This window comes from Leopardus geoffroyi, chromosome C2, assembly GCF_018350155.1.
Source record: "Leopardus geoffroyi isolate Oge1 chromosome C2, O.geoffroyi_Oge1_pat1.0, whole genome shotgun sequence".
In the NCBI taxonomy this organism is placed as follows: domain Eukaryota; kingdom Metazoa; phylum Chordata; class Mammalia; order Carnivora; family Felidae; genus Leopardus; species Leopardus geoffroyi.
In genome coordinates this window covers 69,162,720-69,179,899 of record NC_059333.1, presented here as the reverse complement: position 1 = coordinate 69,179,899, position 17,180 = coordinate 69,162,720, and the positions used below count along the sequence as shown (strand labels likewise).

The 17,180-nt window shown below is 41.2% G+C and overlaps 1 protein-coding gene across 3 annotated transcripts in view; it reads left to right on the top strand.

The window, feature by feature from the left end:
* The window catches only part of HACD2 (3-hydroxyacyl-CoA dehydratase 2), a 104,677-nt gene extending 87,866 nt beyond the window's left edge, over positions 1–16,811 (top strand). Inside the window, exons 5-8 of one of the 3 annotated variants that reach the window (XR_006718365.1) lie at positions 6,362–6,483; positions 8,367–8,545; positions 9,432–9,503; positions 13,733–16,811. Coding sequence is in view for 2 of the 3 variants with exons in the window: in XM_045502298.1 (XP_045358254.1) it covers positions 6,362–6,483; positions 8,367–8,545; positions 13,733–13,815 (384 nt within the window). In the remaining variant the exon portion in view is untranslated. Of the gene's footprint in view, positions 1–1,371; positions 1,721–6,361; positions 6,484–8,366; positions 8,546–9,431; positions 9,504–13,732 lie in introns of those variants that run through there. The other 2 variants (XM_045502298.1, XM_045502300.1) reach the window with 2 other exon arrangements.
* Positions 16,812–17,180: the final 369 nt, after the last annotated feature.

Genomic DNA, 17,180 nt, shown 5'->3' with positions numbered 1-17,180 from the left:
CAGGCATTCTGCTAAATTAAATAAGCCAGACACAGAAGGACACATATTGTATGAATCCCCTTACGTGAGGTACCTAGAATAAGCAAAATCTTATAGACAGAAAGTAGAATTGTGCTTACCAGGGACTAGAGGGGTATACGGGGTTATTACTTACTGGGTACATAGTTTTTTTAGGATGATGAAAAGTTTTTGAGATGGATAGTGGTGATGGTAGCACAACATGGTGAGTGTTGTGAATAAATGCCCCTGAATTATATACTTTAAAATGGTGAAATTTGTAAATGTTATGTTATGTGTATTTTACCACACACAAACAATTGATCCCCTCCCCGAACACACACACACACACACACACACACACACACGCACACGCACACACACACACAGTCTGTCAAAGGAAGACTGAAGAATGATATCTGTACACAGGTCATATGAAGGGAAAATTTGGAGGGAGGGGTCATATGAACCTAGACGGGGATTGACCTGTGGGCCAAATCTAGCCTGCAATTTATAATGGTTTTTACATTTTTAAAGGGTGTGAGAAACAACAAAGATGAATACATGACAAAGCCTAAAGTATTTGGAGGCAAAGCCTAAAATATTTGTTATTTAGCCATTTACAGAAAAAGCTTGCCAACACCTGGTCAGGAACATTGCTGTGGAGTGAATTGTGTTCTCCCCAAATGTGTGTGTTGAAGCCCTAACCCCCAGTATTGTGGTATTTGGAGGGCATATAGGAAGTACTTAGGTTTAGATGAGGTCATGAGGGTGGGATCCTCATGAGGAGGTTGGTGCCCTTAAGGGAAGAGACCCTAGAAGGCTCTCCCTTCCCCTCCCTGTCACATGAAAACGTGATGATAAGGTGCTAGCTGCAAACCGGGAAGAGACCCCCTACCAGAAACCAAATATGCCAGCACCTTGATCTCAGCCTCTAGAACTGTGAGAAAACATTTCTGTCGTTTAAGCCACCAGTCTGTGGTATTTTATTACAGCAGCCCCAGCAGACTAAGACAAACATACTCTTCAGAGTTCTGCCAAGAAGAGACTCAAGTCCTTGCCTTCTAGATTTTACCAAAATCTCCTCTCTTCACAAATGAAGGGGGTATTAAGGAGAAGAAAGAACACTTATCATAAAGCATGATCTTGGGATTTCTTTAAAATAACCAGAGCGGGAAGCAGCAGGTTCCGAAATGCTAAGAAGAATAAGGTTTCTACAATAGTGATTTTCTTATGTGGCACCATCTGTTTTCCTTTGAATGTAATAAAAATGACAGCTTTTCATGTACTGATACTCCCTGAGCCTTTTAAAGTCAAACATATGATGCTATTTGTGTGTAAAGGTTTTTCTCTTGCACCCATTTGTTTCTCCAGCTTGAATTTCTATGTAAACTCCCTTGGCTAAATTACACAAGCCTCCCACACCCAAGCGCCTCCACCCTCGCCATAGAGCAGGGGACGGAAACCTGCCGTCTGCAGCACGGAGGGTCCGGTACGCAGCTCACTGACTGCACTGGGCAGAGGAAGGCTTCCAGACTGGCAGAGCCGCCCCACTCCCACTCCCATTTGTGCCACGATTGCAAATGTGCAACTTTGAAACATGGCTTTTGGACGTTTTTGGCAACCAACGCTTTGTCCCCTGCTTTTCCTTTGTAAACCTTGATAAACCTCCTTTGTCTCCCTTCTTCTCCCCCACCCCCCCCCCCCCCCACATACCTACTTTTCTCTTGAAAGGCAATAATATAATTTAAGGTAAACATCAGGGTGCCTGGTGGCTCAGTTGGTAGAGTGTGCGACTCTTGATCTCTGGGGTCATGACTTTCAGCCCCATGCTGGGCATAGAGATTACTTAAAAAAAAAAAAAAAAAAAAACTTAAATGTCATATTCTTTTTTAAAAGACAGTTTTATGGAGGTATAATTTACATACAATCAAATTCACCCATTTTAGGTGTACAATTCAGTGCTGTTTAGTAAATTTACCAAGTTGTGTAACCGTCATCATAATCCAGTTTTAGAGCATTTCCATCACCTCACTGTGATCCTTCATGCCCTTTAAAGTTCATTCCTAACCCACTCCCAGCCCATGGCAACAAGTAATCTACTTTCGTTCTTTCTTTCTTTTTTAATGTTTTATTTTTGAGAGTGAGAGCACCAATGGGGTAAGAACAGAGAGAGGGGGAGCAGAGGATCTGAAGCAGGCTCCAGGCTCTGAGCTGTCACCACAGAGCCTGACACAGGGCTCAAACTCATGAACCGTGAGGTTATGACCTGAGCTGAAGTCAGATGCTTAAGCAATTGAGCCACCAGGCGCCCCAGTAATCTACGTTCTGTCTCTAGATTTGCCTTTTCTGGACGTTTCATATAAATGAAATAGTTTGCATTTGGCGTCCTTCACTCAGCAGCGTGTTTTTGAGGTTTATCTATATTGTAGCATGTATCGATATTTCTTTCTTTGTGTGGCCAAATAGTAGTCCATTGTATGAATTATGTCACATTTTGTTTATCCCTTTGCCAGTTGCTGGACATTTGGGTTGTTTTTACTTTCAGCTGTTCTGGGTAATGCTGTGTGACAATTGCCAGCACATCTTTGTGTAGGCATATTAAACCTCTTATTCGTGATAATGAATAAAATCATGTGTTTCTAGTTCCTAATTCAAAGAGTAGCTAAGTTGAACTTTTTATAATTGTAGGCCTTAGCCCTTCCAAAAACCCCTCCAAAGCTAAACTGGCTTTTTTTTTTTTTTACCTTAAGTGATCTTTTTCTCTGAGTCATTGGCCTTTGATAGAAAGGCTCCCCACGTGTTAGAAAAGTGTTCCCAACTCCTGCTTTAAAAACAAAAACCAGAAAGAAAGAAAATAGATGGTATCATTTGAGTTAAGGGGCACTGACCCCGCACATGCCTTGTGTGCAGACCTGTGTCAGGGCCCGAGAAAGCCACCTGAGAGGAGAAGCGGAGCCCTGAAGACCTTAGAGTCGGGGATAAAGAGGCAGAGAACTATTCCCATGGTATGCCCTCAGTAGTCAGCAATGAAGGGAGGTCTTTAAATTATTCTCTCCTCTCTCATCTTCTTTGATAAAGGAAAATTATTTTTAAGTACTCTTAAAAGACTCTGCCCATTTTTTTTCCAGTTAAAAAAATTTCCATTTATGCAAAGAGGTTAGGGTTAGCCAGAGTCTTGTGCCTTTCCCATGTGCAGGTTATATGCACACCCCACCCCTCTCTACAAAGAACAGCAGCTGGAAGCTTTCATTGGCTGCTTCTAAGTCAGCCTTCCACCCTGCTCAGGACTTTCTCCTGAGCAGTCTCAGTTTGACTGTGTCCAGAGTCGGGAAGCACACGGCTTCATGGGGCGGCCTATTTCATTAGTCAACTGGTTTGTTACACACTTCTTATTTTAACCAGGCATTTTTACTCCCTGTTAACTTTGCCATTAGTCTTGTGTCCATATGCCAGTTGCACACAATATTCATTTACATATTCTGAAGTAATTAACCTTCTCCTTTTCCAAAGTAAGCTTTGCTTGTTCAGGGGTTCTCATAACCTACTCAGACCTCTGGCTGGGATCTAATCTATTTGGAATGGAATCACTGGGATGAGACTATTAATGTGGCCAAATACTGGTTGGTTGCTTGGCTGATTGGTCGTTTGAACAACCACCTGCACCCTGTTGGCACATATGAAGTTTGTAGTTCACTAAAAACTGCTCATCTCCCAGATTCATAAGCTGAGTCTTCTCCATTCTGTGGTGGAGTCATTTTGTTGCTGCTGAATAGTTAGCCTGGTTAAATTTTATCTTACTGGGTTTTTTATTGTGGTAAAACATAACAAAATTGTCCATGTTAACCATTTTTAAGTGTATGGTTCAGGTGCAGTAAGTACATTCCTGTGGTTGTACAATCACCACCACCGTCCATCTCCAAAACATTGTTCATCTTTCCAAACCAAAACTCTGTATTCATTAAACATTTATTTCCTATTTCCTCCCACCCCTCACCCCTGGCAGCCTTCTATTCCTACTTCCTGTCTGAATTTGACTTCTCTGGGTACCAGATGAGTGGGATATAGTACTTGTCTTTTTGTGACTGGCTTATTTCACTTAGCAAATTGTGTTCAAGGTTCATCCACATTGTAGCATGGGTCAGAACTCCCTTTTTAAGGCTAATATCCCACTGTATGTATATACCATTCAACTGTTGATGGACATTTGGGCTGTTTCTACCTTTAAGCTATTGTGAATCACGCTCCTGTGAACACAGGTATACAAATAGCCGTTTGAGTCTCATTGATCTTACTAGCTTCAACTCATTACATTCTGTCCCTGTTTTGTGTCATTGGATAATTGTTTACAAATCAGATAAGCTTGGATCACTGACTTTACCCAAGTACCTTCTTAATAACAGTGTTGTATTTCCTGTTAATCTGAAGGTACCATTTGTATAACATGGTCTTCACAGCTGGGTTCTGGGAGCACCTGCTTTCACATCCAGCCTGAGTGTGAGCTTGTTACCGTTCTTTTGGTTCAAGTCTAACTTGGGCCTGGAGAGAATGAGTCCAGTATCCCCAAGGCTGGACCAGAGTGCAAGGGGGGTTGTTTGTTACCTGTCTTTCGGAAGGCCACTTAAGACTATACAGAAACTAATATCAGGTATCCAAAGCAGGAACTTAATCTTGGAGTGACCTGATTAGAATTGAATTTGTTTGCTCCACTTAGCAAAAAGCACAAAGTGCTTTTAGGAATCAGAAGATGAATAAAACACGTTCCCTGCTTTCAAGATGATTAGAATGCAAAATATTGGAAGGGCTCCCTATTGCAACCCAGAGATCTTTAGGCAAGCCTTCATCCCATAGCTGTAAAACAGATCTTCAGATGAGGAAGATTACAAAATACATCAAAAAGCAAAATGCTCTGAAATTATGTTTTAGGATAGGTGGGTTTTAAGCAAGGATTTGGGGACAGGCTGAAAAATGAAACATAAAAGCTTCAGAGGTATTTAGGTTTTACTCGAGCTAATACAAGAGCACCAGGAAAACAAAAAGTACTCTTGCTCTTGACAGTGCAAAATTCTTATTATTTTTAGGGATTAGTAACTATGCATTTATGAAATTCTTTGTCAGAGCAATTTAGCTAATAGGTATGTAAATGACTAGTTATTTTATTGCGTAGGTGGATCGCTCCATGTACCCTCTCTGAGGAAGAATATAAGTGCGAAAAAGTATTCACATTGCAAATGCAAGGAAGAAAAGTTAAGGTTAGAATGCCGTACCTTTGTTGTATTAGGTGTTAGGAATAAGGCAGAGAACATCCATCTTGTCCAAATCTGTCCTGTTTACTCAGTGGAATTTCTTAATCACATCCAGCTCTCTGACTGCCTGTATTAGATTCAAGAAACCATGACTGAATTGGGTATAAGGTAGTTTCTTGTTACTGGTCTTCAAGCCTGGACCAGGATCATTATAAATGTGGCTGGGGGGATGGCGGAGGCACTGAAAGCAAATGCCAGTGTGGTGGAAATACATTCCACGTGAGATTTGCAGTCCAAGGCATCTAAAACCTAAAAACCACCTGGGGTGGGGGGGTGCTGTGTTCAAGTTTATCGTTATTTTCATCATGAAAATAATCCAGAAGAGGCTGGAAATTCCAGAGCCTCCTGTGGTCAGCATGGAAGTTTCTATAATTTTTAAGTTAAACCAGGCTTCTTCAGGGGAAGAAATCACCAATGGGAGAGAATAAATGGGCTATGCCTTTCAGACAGTCTCTGGCTCTTCTTCCTTCACTTGAATTCATCCTACCCAGTGAATTAGCCTCATCTTCAGTTGTATTTCAGGCACTATGTTCCCCTCCTTTGAAGTTTCCTCAGATTCTTAGCTGTCGTGCAGATCGAATTAAAATTCTTGTGAACGGACAGACCCCAAGCTTGCCACCAGTTTGCCCTGCTACCTTCTTATCTAACTAGTCTTGACTCCCACTAACATCAGTTCACATTCTCCGCAGCAGGCCAGCAGACAGAACACTCGTCTGTGTTTGTTTTTTCCTGTGGGCTTTAACTCTGTGGGATTCCTGTTTCTGCCCCTCCTACTCATCAGTAAGCTGAGTTCTTCTCACTGGCCCTTAATCACTCGACTCTACACAGCTGTTGTGATAGGCACGTGTTCCTATATATGGTAGGAAGGCTCTTCCTGTGCTGTGCTGTGGCCACCAAGGATACAGACCAGGGCTGTGTCCAGTTGTTCAGTCCCCTAGCTCGGCAAGAGGGCGGGGGCGGGGGCGGGGGAGGGGGCGTGGCTGGTGCTGCACACTGGTGCAGCTTCTTTGTTAAAATGTTTTATGTGTTTGCTTTTGCTTTTGTTCCTTTTCCTTCAGGTACAGAGCGAAGACAGTGTCCTCCTGTTTGTTATTGCCTGGACAATCACAGAAATTATCCGTTACTCCTTTTATACTTTCAGTCTATTAAACCATCTGCCTTACCTCATCAAATGGGCCAGGTAAAGTACATGGGATAAAGATTAACTTTTGAAGTGATCCATCACTGTATTTGTCCTTTTTTGCTAAATATTGTCTCCAAGCTCCTAAAAATAAATATATATACGATGTCAACTATACTTCAGGGTTTTTTTAATTGTATGAGACAGGTGTTGGGATTGGTGATATGAGACTGGTCTTCGGATTTCATCAGGATAAGGGATGCTCCTTAACTTTGATTATCAGAAATACTGTTTTAAGTTGTATATAGTTATTTTTATTGGATCAATTATTTTTATTTAAATTATTCGGTAGAGATTTGATGTAACATCTCTTTTTTTTCATACCAAATTTTACTGATGAGCTCCTGCCCTTATGTTTTCTGGACCAAGTCCAATTCTCCTAGTCTCAGTTTTGCCAAGAGGCTATGACTCAATTTTTAATTCATAACAAACGATACATGTGGTTTAGAATATTAGCAATTGTATTTTGCTTTGATAATTTTTGCCAGCAGTATTTGTTATGAATTGGGTAAAGGGCTGACAGTTCATCCATTTATCTGAACTAATTCAGGAGACGGTTGTGAGCAATGTTCTGAGTTGGAGAAGACTGTGGGGAGAGTGACAAAGCAAAAGGATCAAAACTGTCCTTGGGACCCAACTGCTCATTTCATAGAAGGAAAATGGTGCTTCCTAGACAATTTATGAGTTTGATGGTTAAATTAGAGACATCAATCAGTTGTTTCCAACGTTTCAAGTATGCAAACTTCCTTTTTCCCCCCAGTACACAATTTTATTAGGAAAAGGGAAGAATGGGAAAAGATAGCAATTAGTAACTAACCAGGCAAGCATCATGGAAGCTGTCTGGTCTGTTACAGGGAGAGTTGGCTGCCCAGCCCTGAACTTATCAGTGGAGAATGATTTTCTTGTCCATGGTTGTCCATGGCCTATGGAAGAATCTTCCTTTTCCACTGCCCTCTTTAGCATGGCTGAAGCTGGCAGCGGGGAACACGGTGAACACGGCTTCTGTTCTTTGTCACAGATTCCTCAGCACAACTTCTGCACCTGGAAGTTTGGAACCCAGAGTGCTCGCTGTCAGCTACAAACACCAAAGCCTCTTTAAAATTTGAGCTGATGGTTTCCTTAGCAATACTAACACCTCCGAATGATTTCCAGTTAGTTCCACAGGATGAACTTCTCTCTGAATTCTTTTTGAAACCTAGAGAATTCCTTTTTAAAGTGAAAAAAATTGTGTGGATTCTCCTCTGTAATAGTAACTGTAGGGTTGGGTTGTTTGTTTTGTTTTGGTTTTGAAAAATTACATAGTGACCAAAAGCTGTTAGGAACTTTTAAGGTTTTTAAAATTAGCATATATTTCATTTTTCACAATAACATGTACAGACATTTGGCTAATAGCAGCACTGAAAGCACACTGGATGCGCTGTTTTTCAGCCCACAGACCAGTTTGGTATACATTGTAGGGATTCTAGCTACATGCTCTAACGTCTCCCCCACCAACTCCCTGCAAAGCCCCCAGCTCCACTTCTACCCCACAGGGCAGGATCCTTATATGAACCATGACTCAGTGCCTCTACTTCACCAATGATTGGCATCATCCTTGTTATTTTAGGGAGTTGTATTGAATGTTGTTTATTGGGCCAAACTGAACAAATTTTAAGCTGACCGAACACATTTATTATGTTTTATTTTAGAACATTCAGAGACATACCTGCTATAGGCCCTTTCCAAAGACTGGCTTGTAAAGCCTGAATTTAAATAGTGGGCAAACAGGAAAAAGTAGAAACAGTAGCTTCCTGGAAAACCTGTACGGATTAGAAGGGTGGGAATGTATCCTTCTACTAGTGCTGGCTTCGAGCCTCAGTCATGAATATTCTGTTTTGTTTCAGGTACACACTTTTCATTGTGCTGTACCCAATGGGAGTGTCAGGAGAGTTGCTCACAATATATGCTGCTTTGCCCTTTGTCAGACAGGCGGGCCTGTACTCCATCAGTTTACCTAACAAGTACAATTTCTCCTTTGACTATTATGCATTCCTAATTCTGATAATGATCTCCTACATTCCAAGTAAGTAAACAGTTATACATATATTTATTTATGTTTTTAAAACTGGCTCTACAATAACTAGAGTTAAATGCCTTTGGATGTTTTTATACCATATCCAAGTAAATGTAAATCTGATTTATTGGGAACGCTTTGGTTTTTATTGAATGCTGACTGTTAGAGGGAATTTTCTCTGGTAGTAATTGAATAAAGATGAACCGTTCTCAAGATAGCTGCCAAAATGCAGCCCTTCTCAGTGTGTAGGTTTGAAACAGTGAATACCAAGAAAGGTTAACTACCTATTGAGGGAACGTGCTGAGTAGAAAACAAAAAAGGCCATTAAAGACTTACCGTGAGTTTTTCTGTCTCTTGAGAACTGCTTGTTACGGTATTTGGAAAACACTGTGAAGAGATTTTTGCATTTTTATTGTATCAAAATAGTTACTTCATTTTTAAGGAACCAATAGTTAACTAGAAACAAATAGCAAAATAAAAATATATTTTTTTCCATATTTCTTATTTTTTTGTTTGGAAATAATCACTAAAATCATCTGAACAGGACATATGTTCTCTTCAGGATGATTTCCAGTTATTTTAATAATCCTGCTAAAGGTTGAAATACAGGTAATCAGATGTGCCTATCAGCATATTCAGTAACAAAGAGAAATGGCCATGTTTGAGGCTTCTGTGAAGTGAATCCTGTTTGCTGAGGAAGAGTTGTTTAGTCCTTTGCTCAAATTCTGATATTCACTTGAAATCCTATGATTGATTTTCACATATCCAAAAAGATTTTGTTCTAGGCGAGGATATGTAACGTTAATGTGTCTTCTCATTTAGCTATTTTTATAGCCATTGTGACTGTGAGTTTTATTTTAGTCTGTAAGATGCTATATTCTCCCCTAAACCTCAGGTTAAATTCAGACAGGAAGGTTGGATTTTTCTTCAGCCCACAGCGTGAACTGAATGAATCATCCTAACAATCGTAAGCGACATGTTTGTGTCCCTCTGTGGAAAATTGCATTTCATGCGTTGTGAGAAAAAAAACAAAAAAACAAAAACTACATCCAGATTTCATGTGAACGTTTATCTTGGAGAAATTCTTGGACTGTAATTCTGCTTCATGATTCATTTCCCACTCTTTATTAATTATCAAGTCCTCCTCTTTGGTACTGGAACCGTGGTGGCCAAAGGCCCTTTCTCTTCAAATTAAAAAGGTAGTTGATTTTCAAACAAAAAAGATAAATAGAGAAGAGTCAAAATTAGCTTATGGTTGTTCATCTTTCTAGTTTCGTTCCCTTCGAGTTTCATTTTCCAGTCTCTAAATATTTTTTATTTCATTTATATTTTTTAATGTTTGTTTTTAAAAGAGAGAGAGAGAGAGAGAGAGCATGAGCAAAGTAGGAACAGAGAGAGAGGGAGACACAGAATCTGAAGCAGGCTCCAGGCTAAGTAATCTCCACACCCAACGAAGGGCTCGAACTCACAACCCCAAAATCAAGAGCCACATGCCCCACCGACTGAGCCAGCCAGGTGCCCCCCATTTTCCAATATCTAGAGCCACGGTTCCTAGTTGCAGTTTTGCCACCCCCAGAGTAGCACACATTATCCCAGTGGGCACCACAGGATTTATTTAAAATCAGCAAAAGTTTTTGGGGCACCTGGGTGGCTCAGTTGGTTGAGCATCCGACTTTGGCTCAGGTCTTGATCTTGGCACTCCATGAGTTCGAGCCCCGGTTTTGTCTCTGTGCTGACAGCTCAGAGCCTGGAGCCTGCTTTGCTTGTGTCTCCCTGTCTCTCTGCCCCTCCTCCCCACACAATCTCTTTCAAAAATAAATCAGCAAAAGGTTTTGAATGAATAAGAGATAGGTATCAGATTGGATAACTGGCAAAGGAGCAGGGATAGTATCGTGAAATCAAATTATGGAGCCCCTACCTCAGAGATGCTATAAGATCTTAGTCTGCCAAAGAAGGAAGGTCTTCATTACAGGACAGCCTGAGTCTCTCTGTACTTCCTAGTCTTTTTTGTGGTCTGGTGGCCAACTAGTGCCCAGATTTTTGCCTTTGCCTATACTGAACCCTTTATCTAGTTAAGGGGCCTGGTCAAGCACAGGTGATAGTGATTCCCGAGGGAAAACAAACCCCGTTCCGTAGGATTGTCTTTATGGGCCTTAAGACTGAGAGATAGGAGAGAACACAAAGAGTAGGTTGGGGTTCTCCACAGAAGTTGGCTTTCTTGACCTGGGTTCCTTCCCCTTCTTCCATTCTCAGCCTCGTTTTGCTAAGAACTTGGCTTGGTTAAAGTCTATATTACTTCTTTCTTAAGGTAGCTTAACTCCTATAGACCAAGAAAAAGGGCTGATTTCAAATAAAGATTAACAGATTTTATCCAAATCCCTGACACACACACACACACACACACACACACACACACACACACACACACCCCAATCCAGGGTCAAGATGACAGCCCAGGCCCTATCTTCAGATATAAATCATTTGTGTCTGCTGGCACTCATTATGGTTTTGGCCTGAGCCAGTTGCCCTGGATGTTTTTAGTTGTTTAGGTTGTTGAGACCAGTTTGTACAGTTCATTCCAGCCAACAGCACATTTCCAACTTTCCAAAACTTTGTATTTATAAGAAGAAAATGCAGAGTTAAGAGAGGTTGCTGTTGACATCCAGCCTTGACCAAATTTGGTGTTCTTTCTACAACTTCAGTTTCTTTCTATCTTCTCTAATGGGAAGTTGGTAATATGCGTGTATTATATAAAAAACACCCTTTCTTTATGGTCCTGACCTATTGTTGCATTGTTGCACATATAACCCAAATTGTAACCCCGGGAATTTTCTCGTCTTGGGGTGCTTTGGAAGCACCCTCACTCCCTTGCAAGGTGCCCCTCTCCCACCCTGCTGCAGCTGCACCGTGTATAGTATCTGTGGGACTTGTAGATGTTTAAGTCCTGTCTACATTTCCTAAGCCCCCTACATTGATAAAAGTTGGCTGTAGGGGTTGGGATTTACAAAACAAAAAAGGGGGGTGCTGAGAAATGAGAAACACCGATGTAGGTGAGGACACTGAGAAGTTGGGCACCCTCCAGGTCATCAGTAAGCATAACCACACCTCCGATTTTCAGAGACACTGAGAAGACACTTTTCCCAGGCAGCGTACTTCCCGAGAGGAACCCCTACCCCCACCACAACCCTCGAGTGCACAGCAACCATCCCCATTCCGTGTGTGCTGAACTGGGAGAGAAGAAGGTAGAATGCAAAATAGCCTATTGTCAGGTCGAGATTGTGTTGGGGGGGTTTCTTCTTTGGAGTCCATGGTTAAAAATGTAACCATGTATCTGGAATTGTTTTGGCCGTTTATAGTTGGGTTCAGCCTAAACATGTGGGTAATTCAGATGGAGACAGCATCACCCAAGTTCTGATCACCAAGAAATCATTACTAGAACTGTAGAGAACCACCAGCCCTAGGGCCCCCATTCTCCTGGCCACCTCCACACACATTCCTTTGCTCGGGCACAGAGAAACCTCCGAAGTTGCAAAGAAATGGGACGGCCATATCCGCCCTCCCATCTCTGACCTCTGGCCCTCACCCGTGGGGAGGAGGATACTCAGCTGGCTTGCTGCTGCCACCAAGGGTCTAAGGAATGGCTTCCAGGTCATCCTTCCTCAGCCCCTCTGAACTAGTGCAGAAGCTTTAGCCAGCCCTGCAACCAGTGCAAAAGTCCTTAGTGTACTTTGCCACAAAGTTTCCCTTTACTAAAGTATATCTATAGAAAAATGACTGGCCCCACATTTTTAAATGATTGCAATTAGCATTCCTTATGGTTTAATTATATCTTTACTTCCAGTTTTTAGATTATAGAGCTTGTCAAATTTTCTGGCTTTCATACCAGAATAGTTCTCTCCCTGTTGAATTCTGTGCACAAGCTGGGTCTTTTCTCCGAATAACTTCCTGCCGACAAGAAGCGAGTGGAGTGGATGGCAGTCCTGGTCGGTACCGGCGCCTCCTCTGCGGTTTCCCAGATCCATGTGCGCACACCCCCTGATGCCTTAGAGTGCTTCGGGAGGATCGTTTGAAATTTGGCCAACGTGGAACCCATTTAAAAAGGAAGAAACTGTCAGGGGAATAGTGGAAATTACCACCCCCCCCCACCCCCCTCCCAGAAATACAGGTTACTGTCTACAAAGTAGAGATTGGAGCTGTTGAGAAGGGAAGAGGAGGAAGCATATTGTACATTTAAGACCATCCCACTGGAGTTATTACACAGTTATTGAACCCCCAGTTCCCAGTAACCTTGTGAAGGCAGGTGGCTTAGCTGGCATTTCCCAGCAGGAATCCTATAGGCATTTGGGGTGGGACAGCTCTTAGTTGTGGGGTCTATCACACATTGCAGGTTTTGGCATTCCTGCTTCGTGTGTTAAATGTCAGTAACCTTCCTCCTCCAAATATACACTCCCCTCCCCACAATTTCCAAATACTCCTAAGGGAGGAGGGGCCACCCCATTTATTTGAGAACCAGTACTTTTTAAAGTAATCTATGAAGTGACCAAGAACAGAATCTCCAGTCCCTATGATACTAGCTTACTTTTCATCAGGACTTTCTACATCCAAACCTGGCTTCGTCACGTTCAGATGAAATGTCATAGCCCTCCTCCCCCTCCTCAGTCTTCCCATTCAAAGAACAACCGTTCTCAGGAAGTACTTTTGGGAGATCCCCTCAGGTGACAGCAGTGAGAGAAGGGGCTAGGCTGAGTGTCAAGAGCCCAGAGACTGGTCCTGATGGCCAGGAATTTGCCGTGAAACCAGACAAGTCACCTACCCGCTCTGGGGCCTGAATTCCTCTGTAAACAGGAATGGTAAGTCTGTCACTAAATGTCAATTCGGAGAATAAGTGTGAAGATAATATTAGAGGGGGTAGAATGTTATTTGGCAGCTCTGTGGCATCTTGATGGGTAATGGTAGTATGGTACTCTGCGTCACTCTGGTCGGCACCACCCTTTCCCTTCAGCTAAAGCCGGAAAAGGTAAGTCCCTCTGCATTTTTCTTCCCTTTCCCCAGGCGTACTTTGTTCCCTTCCTCGGGGAAGGGATGAGAAAGTAGAGAGTCAGAGAGGACCTCAAGTCCACATGCTTTAGATTTTAAGTGATTTAGATTTAAGCAATTCTAAGTGATCTCTTTAACCAATACTCTCTTTTCTTTCAGTTTTTCCCCAGTTATACTTCCACATGATACACCAGAGAAGAAAGGTCCTTTCTCATACTGAAGAACACAAGAAATTTGAATAGTTCCTGCTTTCTGCACACCCCTAAAAAACAAACTTTTCAATGACAAAAAATGCTGCAGACTTTTTGAGTTCCCAATACGTTTCATAGAAAATAAGTAAGAACTATTTTTAAAGTATTAAAAAAATAAAAACAAGAACCAAAATCCAGTGTCACACAGGCCTGGGATTTTATTTAAAACAAAAAACAAAAACAAAGAACAAAAACTATTACATAAAACCTCCTGGCCGGTCCATTTCAGCATGCTTTTCAACCAGAAGTTCCCAATATTTATGATGGCTCTGGAAAGGGATTTGGCATTTTATATCCTCCTGTTTCCTTCTTGTATCTGATAAATAAAGATCTGTAACACTAAATACTTGAGAGTTACAGTCTGAGTAATGACGTTGTACCAGCTGAATGCCCGGCTTGCAGTAGAGTTCTGTTTCAGTCTGCAGTGTGTTTATTAGCATTCCCTTTTCAAAGCGCTTGACCGCATGCTGGAAACTCTGTATTTTTGAAGTGGCAAACTTTGTTCTCTGGAATGTTCTGAGATTATGGCTGGGACCTATCCCTCATATCTAGTGAATTAATTATACAATGTATATGTCTGTGAAGCTTTGGGGTAGTACCTGTAATCTGAAAACAACTAGAACCCTTTTGTTTGTTTTCAGTTGAGTCATTACTGCCTGCCACTAAGAAACGTGCTTGAACTTAGTATGTGTACATCGTAGAGAACCTATCTTATCCAGGGCTCAGCCTCAATCATATTTTAACACAGTGACAGTTCTCAGAAAGGGAAAGCTCAATCGCTAGTTAATGACAAGTACCTTTCACAGTATCATTCTCAGAACACCCCTGAGTAATGTATTTACCAATAGCTCTTCTCGTTTGTGGACCCAAAGCCGGTCAAGTCCCATAAGGAGTTAGAGAATCTGTTACTGAAAGCACATGGAAGGTGTAACTTTAGAAATGTAATCCCGAAGAACATTCAGGGATAGGTTTATACACCCTTATTATTTTATTTTTAAATTTCATTCAACTCTTCTGTTGGGATACTTTTCCCAATTATGGTCCTGTGTAAGTCCCACCAAGTGTAAGTCCAGAGGCAGCGATGTGTTCCCGTTGGGCAGCCATGAGCTAAAAGCAGTGTCATCCCCATGTGTTGGAGCAACCAAGAGATAGTGTCCTGTGGACATGGGCTGATTACTGTCATATCTTCATGCCATTTAATTGCTCAGCTGTGCATTTAAGACTCTTCAAGAAAGGGTTGATGAAAATGTAAAGCCCAAGTTCAGATGTGCATTAGATTTTAAACACAGAATGTTCTTTGTGGATTCTTTCTTCTACCCCCCACCTTTCTTTTTTAATGGTTGATTTAAAAAATTTTAAAAGCCTAGCTTACTAGCTTACTGAGTAGTTACTTAAAATATAGTTGCTAATGTCAGAAGAATGTCATAATGGAAAACTAATTTTTTAAGTGTTATTTTCATAAAAGCTTGACAATTAAGATGAAAATGAGAAGAAAGTATGCAGCCTAAAATTTAATGCAGGCAGATGCGTAATAAAATTATTTTTGAATTGAACATTAAAATTCTGCTTCTTTAAGTCAGCACTCTTAACTTGGGCATGTTGAGATTAGAATCTGTTCTTGTACTTCATAAACTAAATATAGAGGAAAGACTATTTTTCATGCTTTTTCTTTTTCCAAAATGTACTTCTACTGTAAAACAGAAACAATTTGAGTTACATTAGTCTTATTACTTAGTTTGGGTAAGATTTTTTCAGTCTTTTCTGGAATAGTTCCAGAAGATGGGATAAAAAAAAAAAATGTAGATTTTCCAGGATCGCTGGACTGGGGTTTTATTCGGGCCTCTCTGTTATAATTTGTCGCTATTTACAAAGAACGGTCTGTCGCAAACAGTGGTATTGCACCAAATTGAACTTTGGCAGCAAGAACACAGCGCGCAACTCCCTCCTCAAAAAGGGTCTCCACCCCTGTGTGTACTTCTGTCCATCAGCGTTTAAAAGGCTCATGGCAGATAAGTAAGGCGTGCGTGCGGCCATCACCTCCCTCCGTAACTGGTTTCTTTTATCTCCAATATGAATTAACTTCTCCTTTGAAGTGGCAGTGTTCTTTTATGAATTGAGAACATCTAACCCCACCAACTGTCACACCTTAACAACGTGTGAACGAGGAAGGTGGTGTTCGGTGGGTATTTTGTCAGACTTCCCGTTTTCATTTCAGGACACAGTCAAAGGCGTCACCTGCCCGGCTGCCCACCTGATTGGGTATCTCAGGTTACCCCCTTCAGGGACCACCTTCCAGCAGAGAATTCTTTGGGGTGTGCAGTAGTGCTTTGTAGACACTGATCTGCATCCTGCTGTGCTCTGTTTGCTCAGGTTGGGATCACTGACTTAACACGTACTGACCGTTATCAAAGACACCATGGAGAGTTAGTCATGGAATAAAAGCACTGTCCTTCCAGATAAAAGCTGTTCCTCTGGAGCAGACTTCCCACGGGAAGGGTTTAGAAGATGTAGAGGTAAATTACGAGGCATATGAAGATTGTGCCCTCATTTCTACTCGTTTGTTTCGGTTATTCGTTTATAATAAAAGATTGGCGTTGACGTGGTACAACCTGCAAATTATTTTCAACTCTGAGTTTCTAGATAAAACATTGTAAAACATCAAAACCAGTACATACTGCTCCTTTGAAATTTGGGTAAAAAATTATACAACCATATATATAGTCATTTTTGTATTTTTTCTATGTTGTGAAAACCAAAATTGTAATTTTATAAGTCTTTGATTCACTGAAATTATATAATTTAAATGTATTTTTTGTATATTTAGAAATAAGGAGTTCAAAGACTATATCTAACTTTCTATGCATGCATTTGGAAGCTGTTTTTACCTGATAACGTTAATGTAGTAATAAGTTGTATTCATAAAATATGGATCTGTGTTGCATTTCAAAATAAACTGGTGTGTGCTCTGCCTGGATTTGAAATACTGACCAGTGAGTCTAGTGATTTTTCACATTAAGTTGGCCTAAACGTGGCGTTGTAGGAATATGGAACAGTTTCCGTTCTGTCACGGCTTCCAGTTCTTTCTTTGAGAGGTTTAAAATCTATTTCTGCTATTCATAATGGTTCTGCACTTGACAGGAGAAATAGACAGATTATATTAAGAGGTTTCCAAAAAGTCATTCTTCCTGCCAGGCCGTCTTCAAGCTTACCAAACCCCTCTCAGCCTGGCTTGCAGAGGGACACGAGGGATTCCACATATAAGTGACCAGGAAGTCTAAGAAAATCGGTAAACAATCGAGGATCCTTGTCTTACAGTGTTTTGGGGTTTGGGGGTTCTTTTACGATATTTTTTTAAT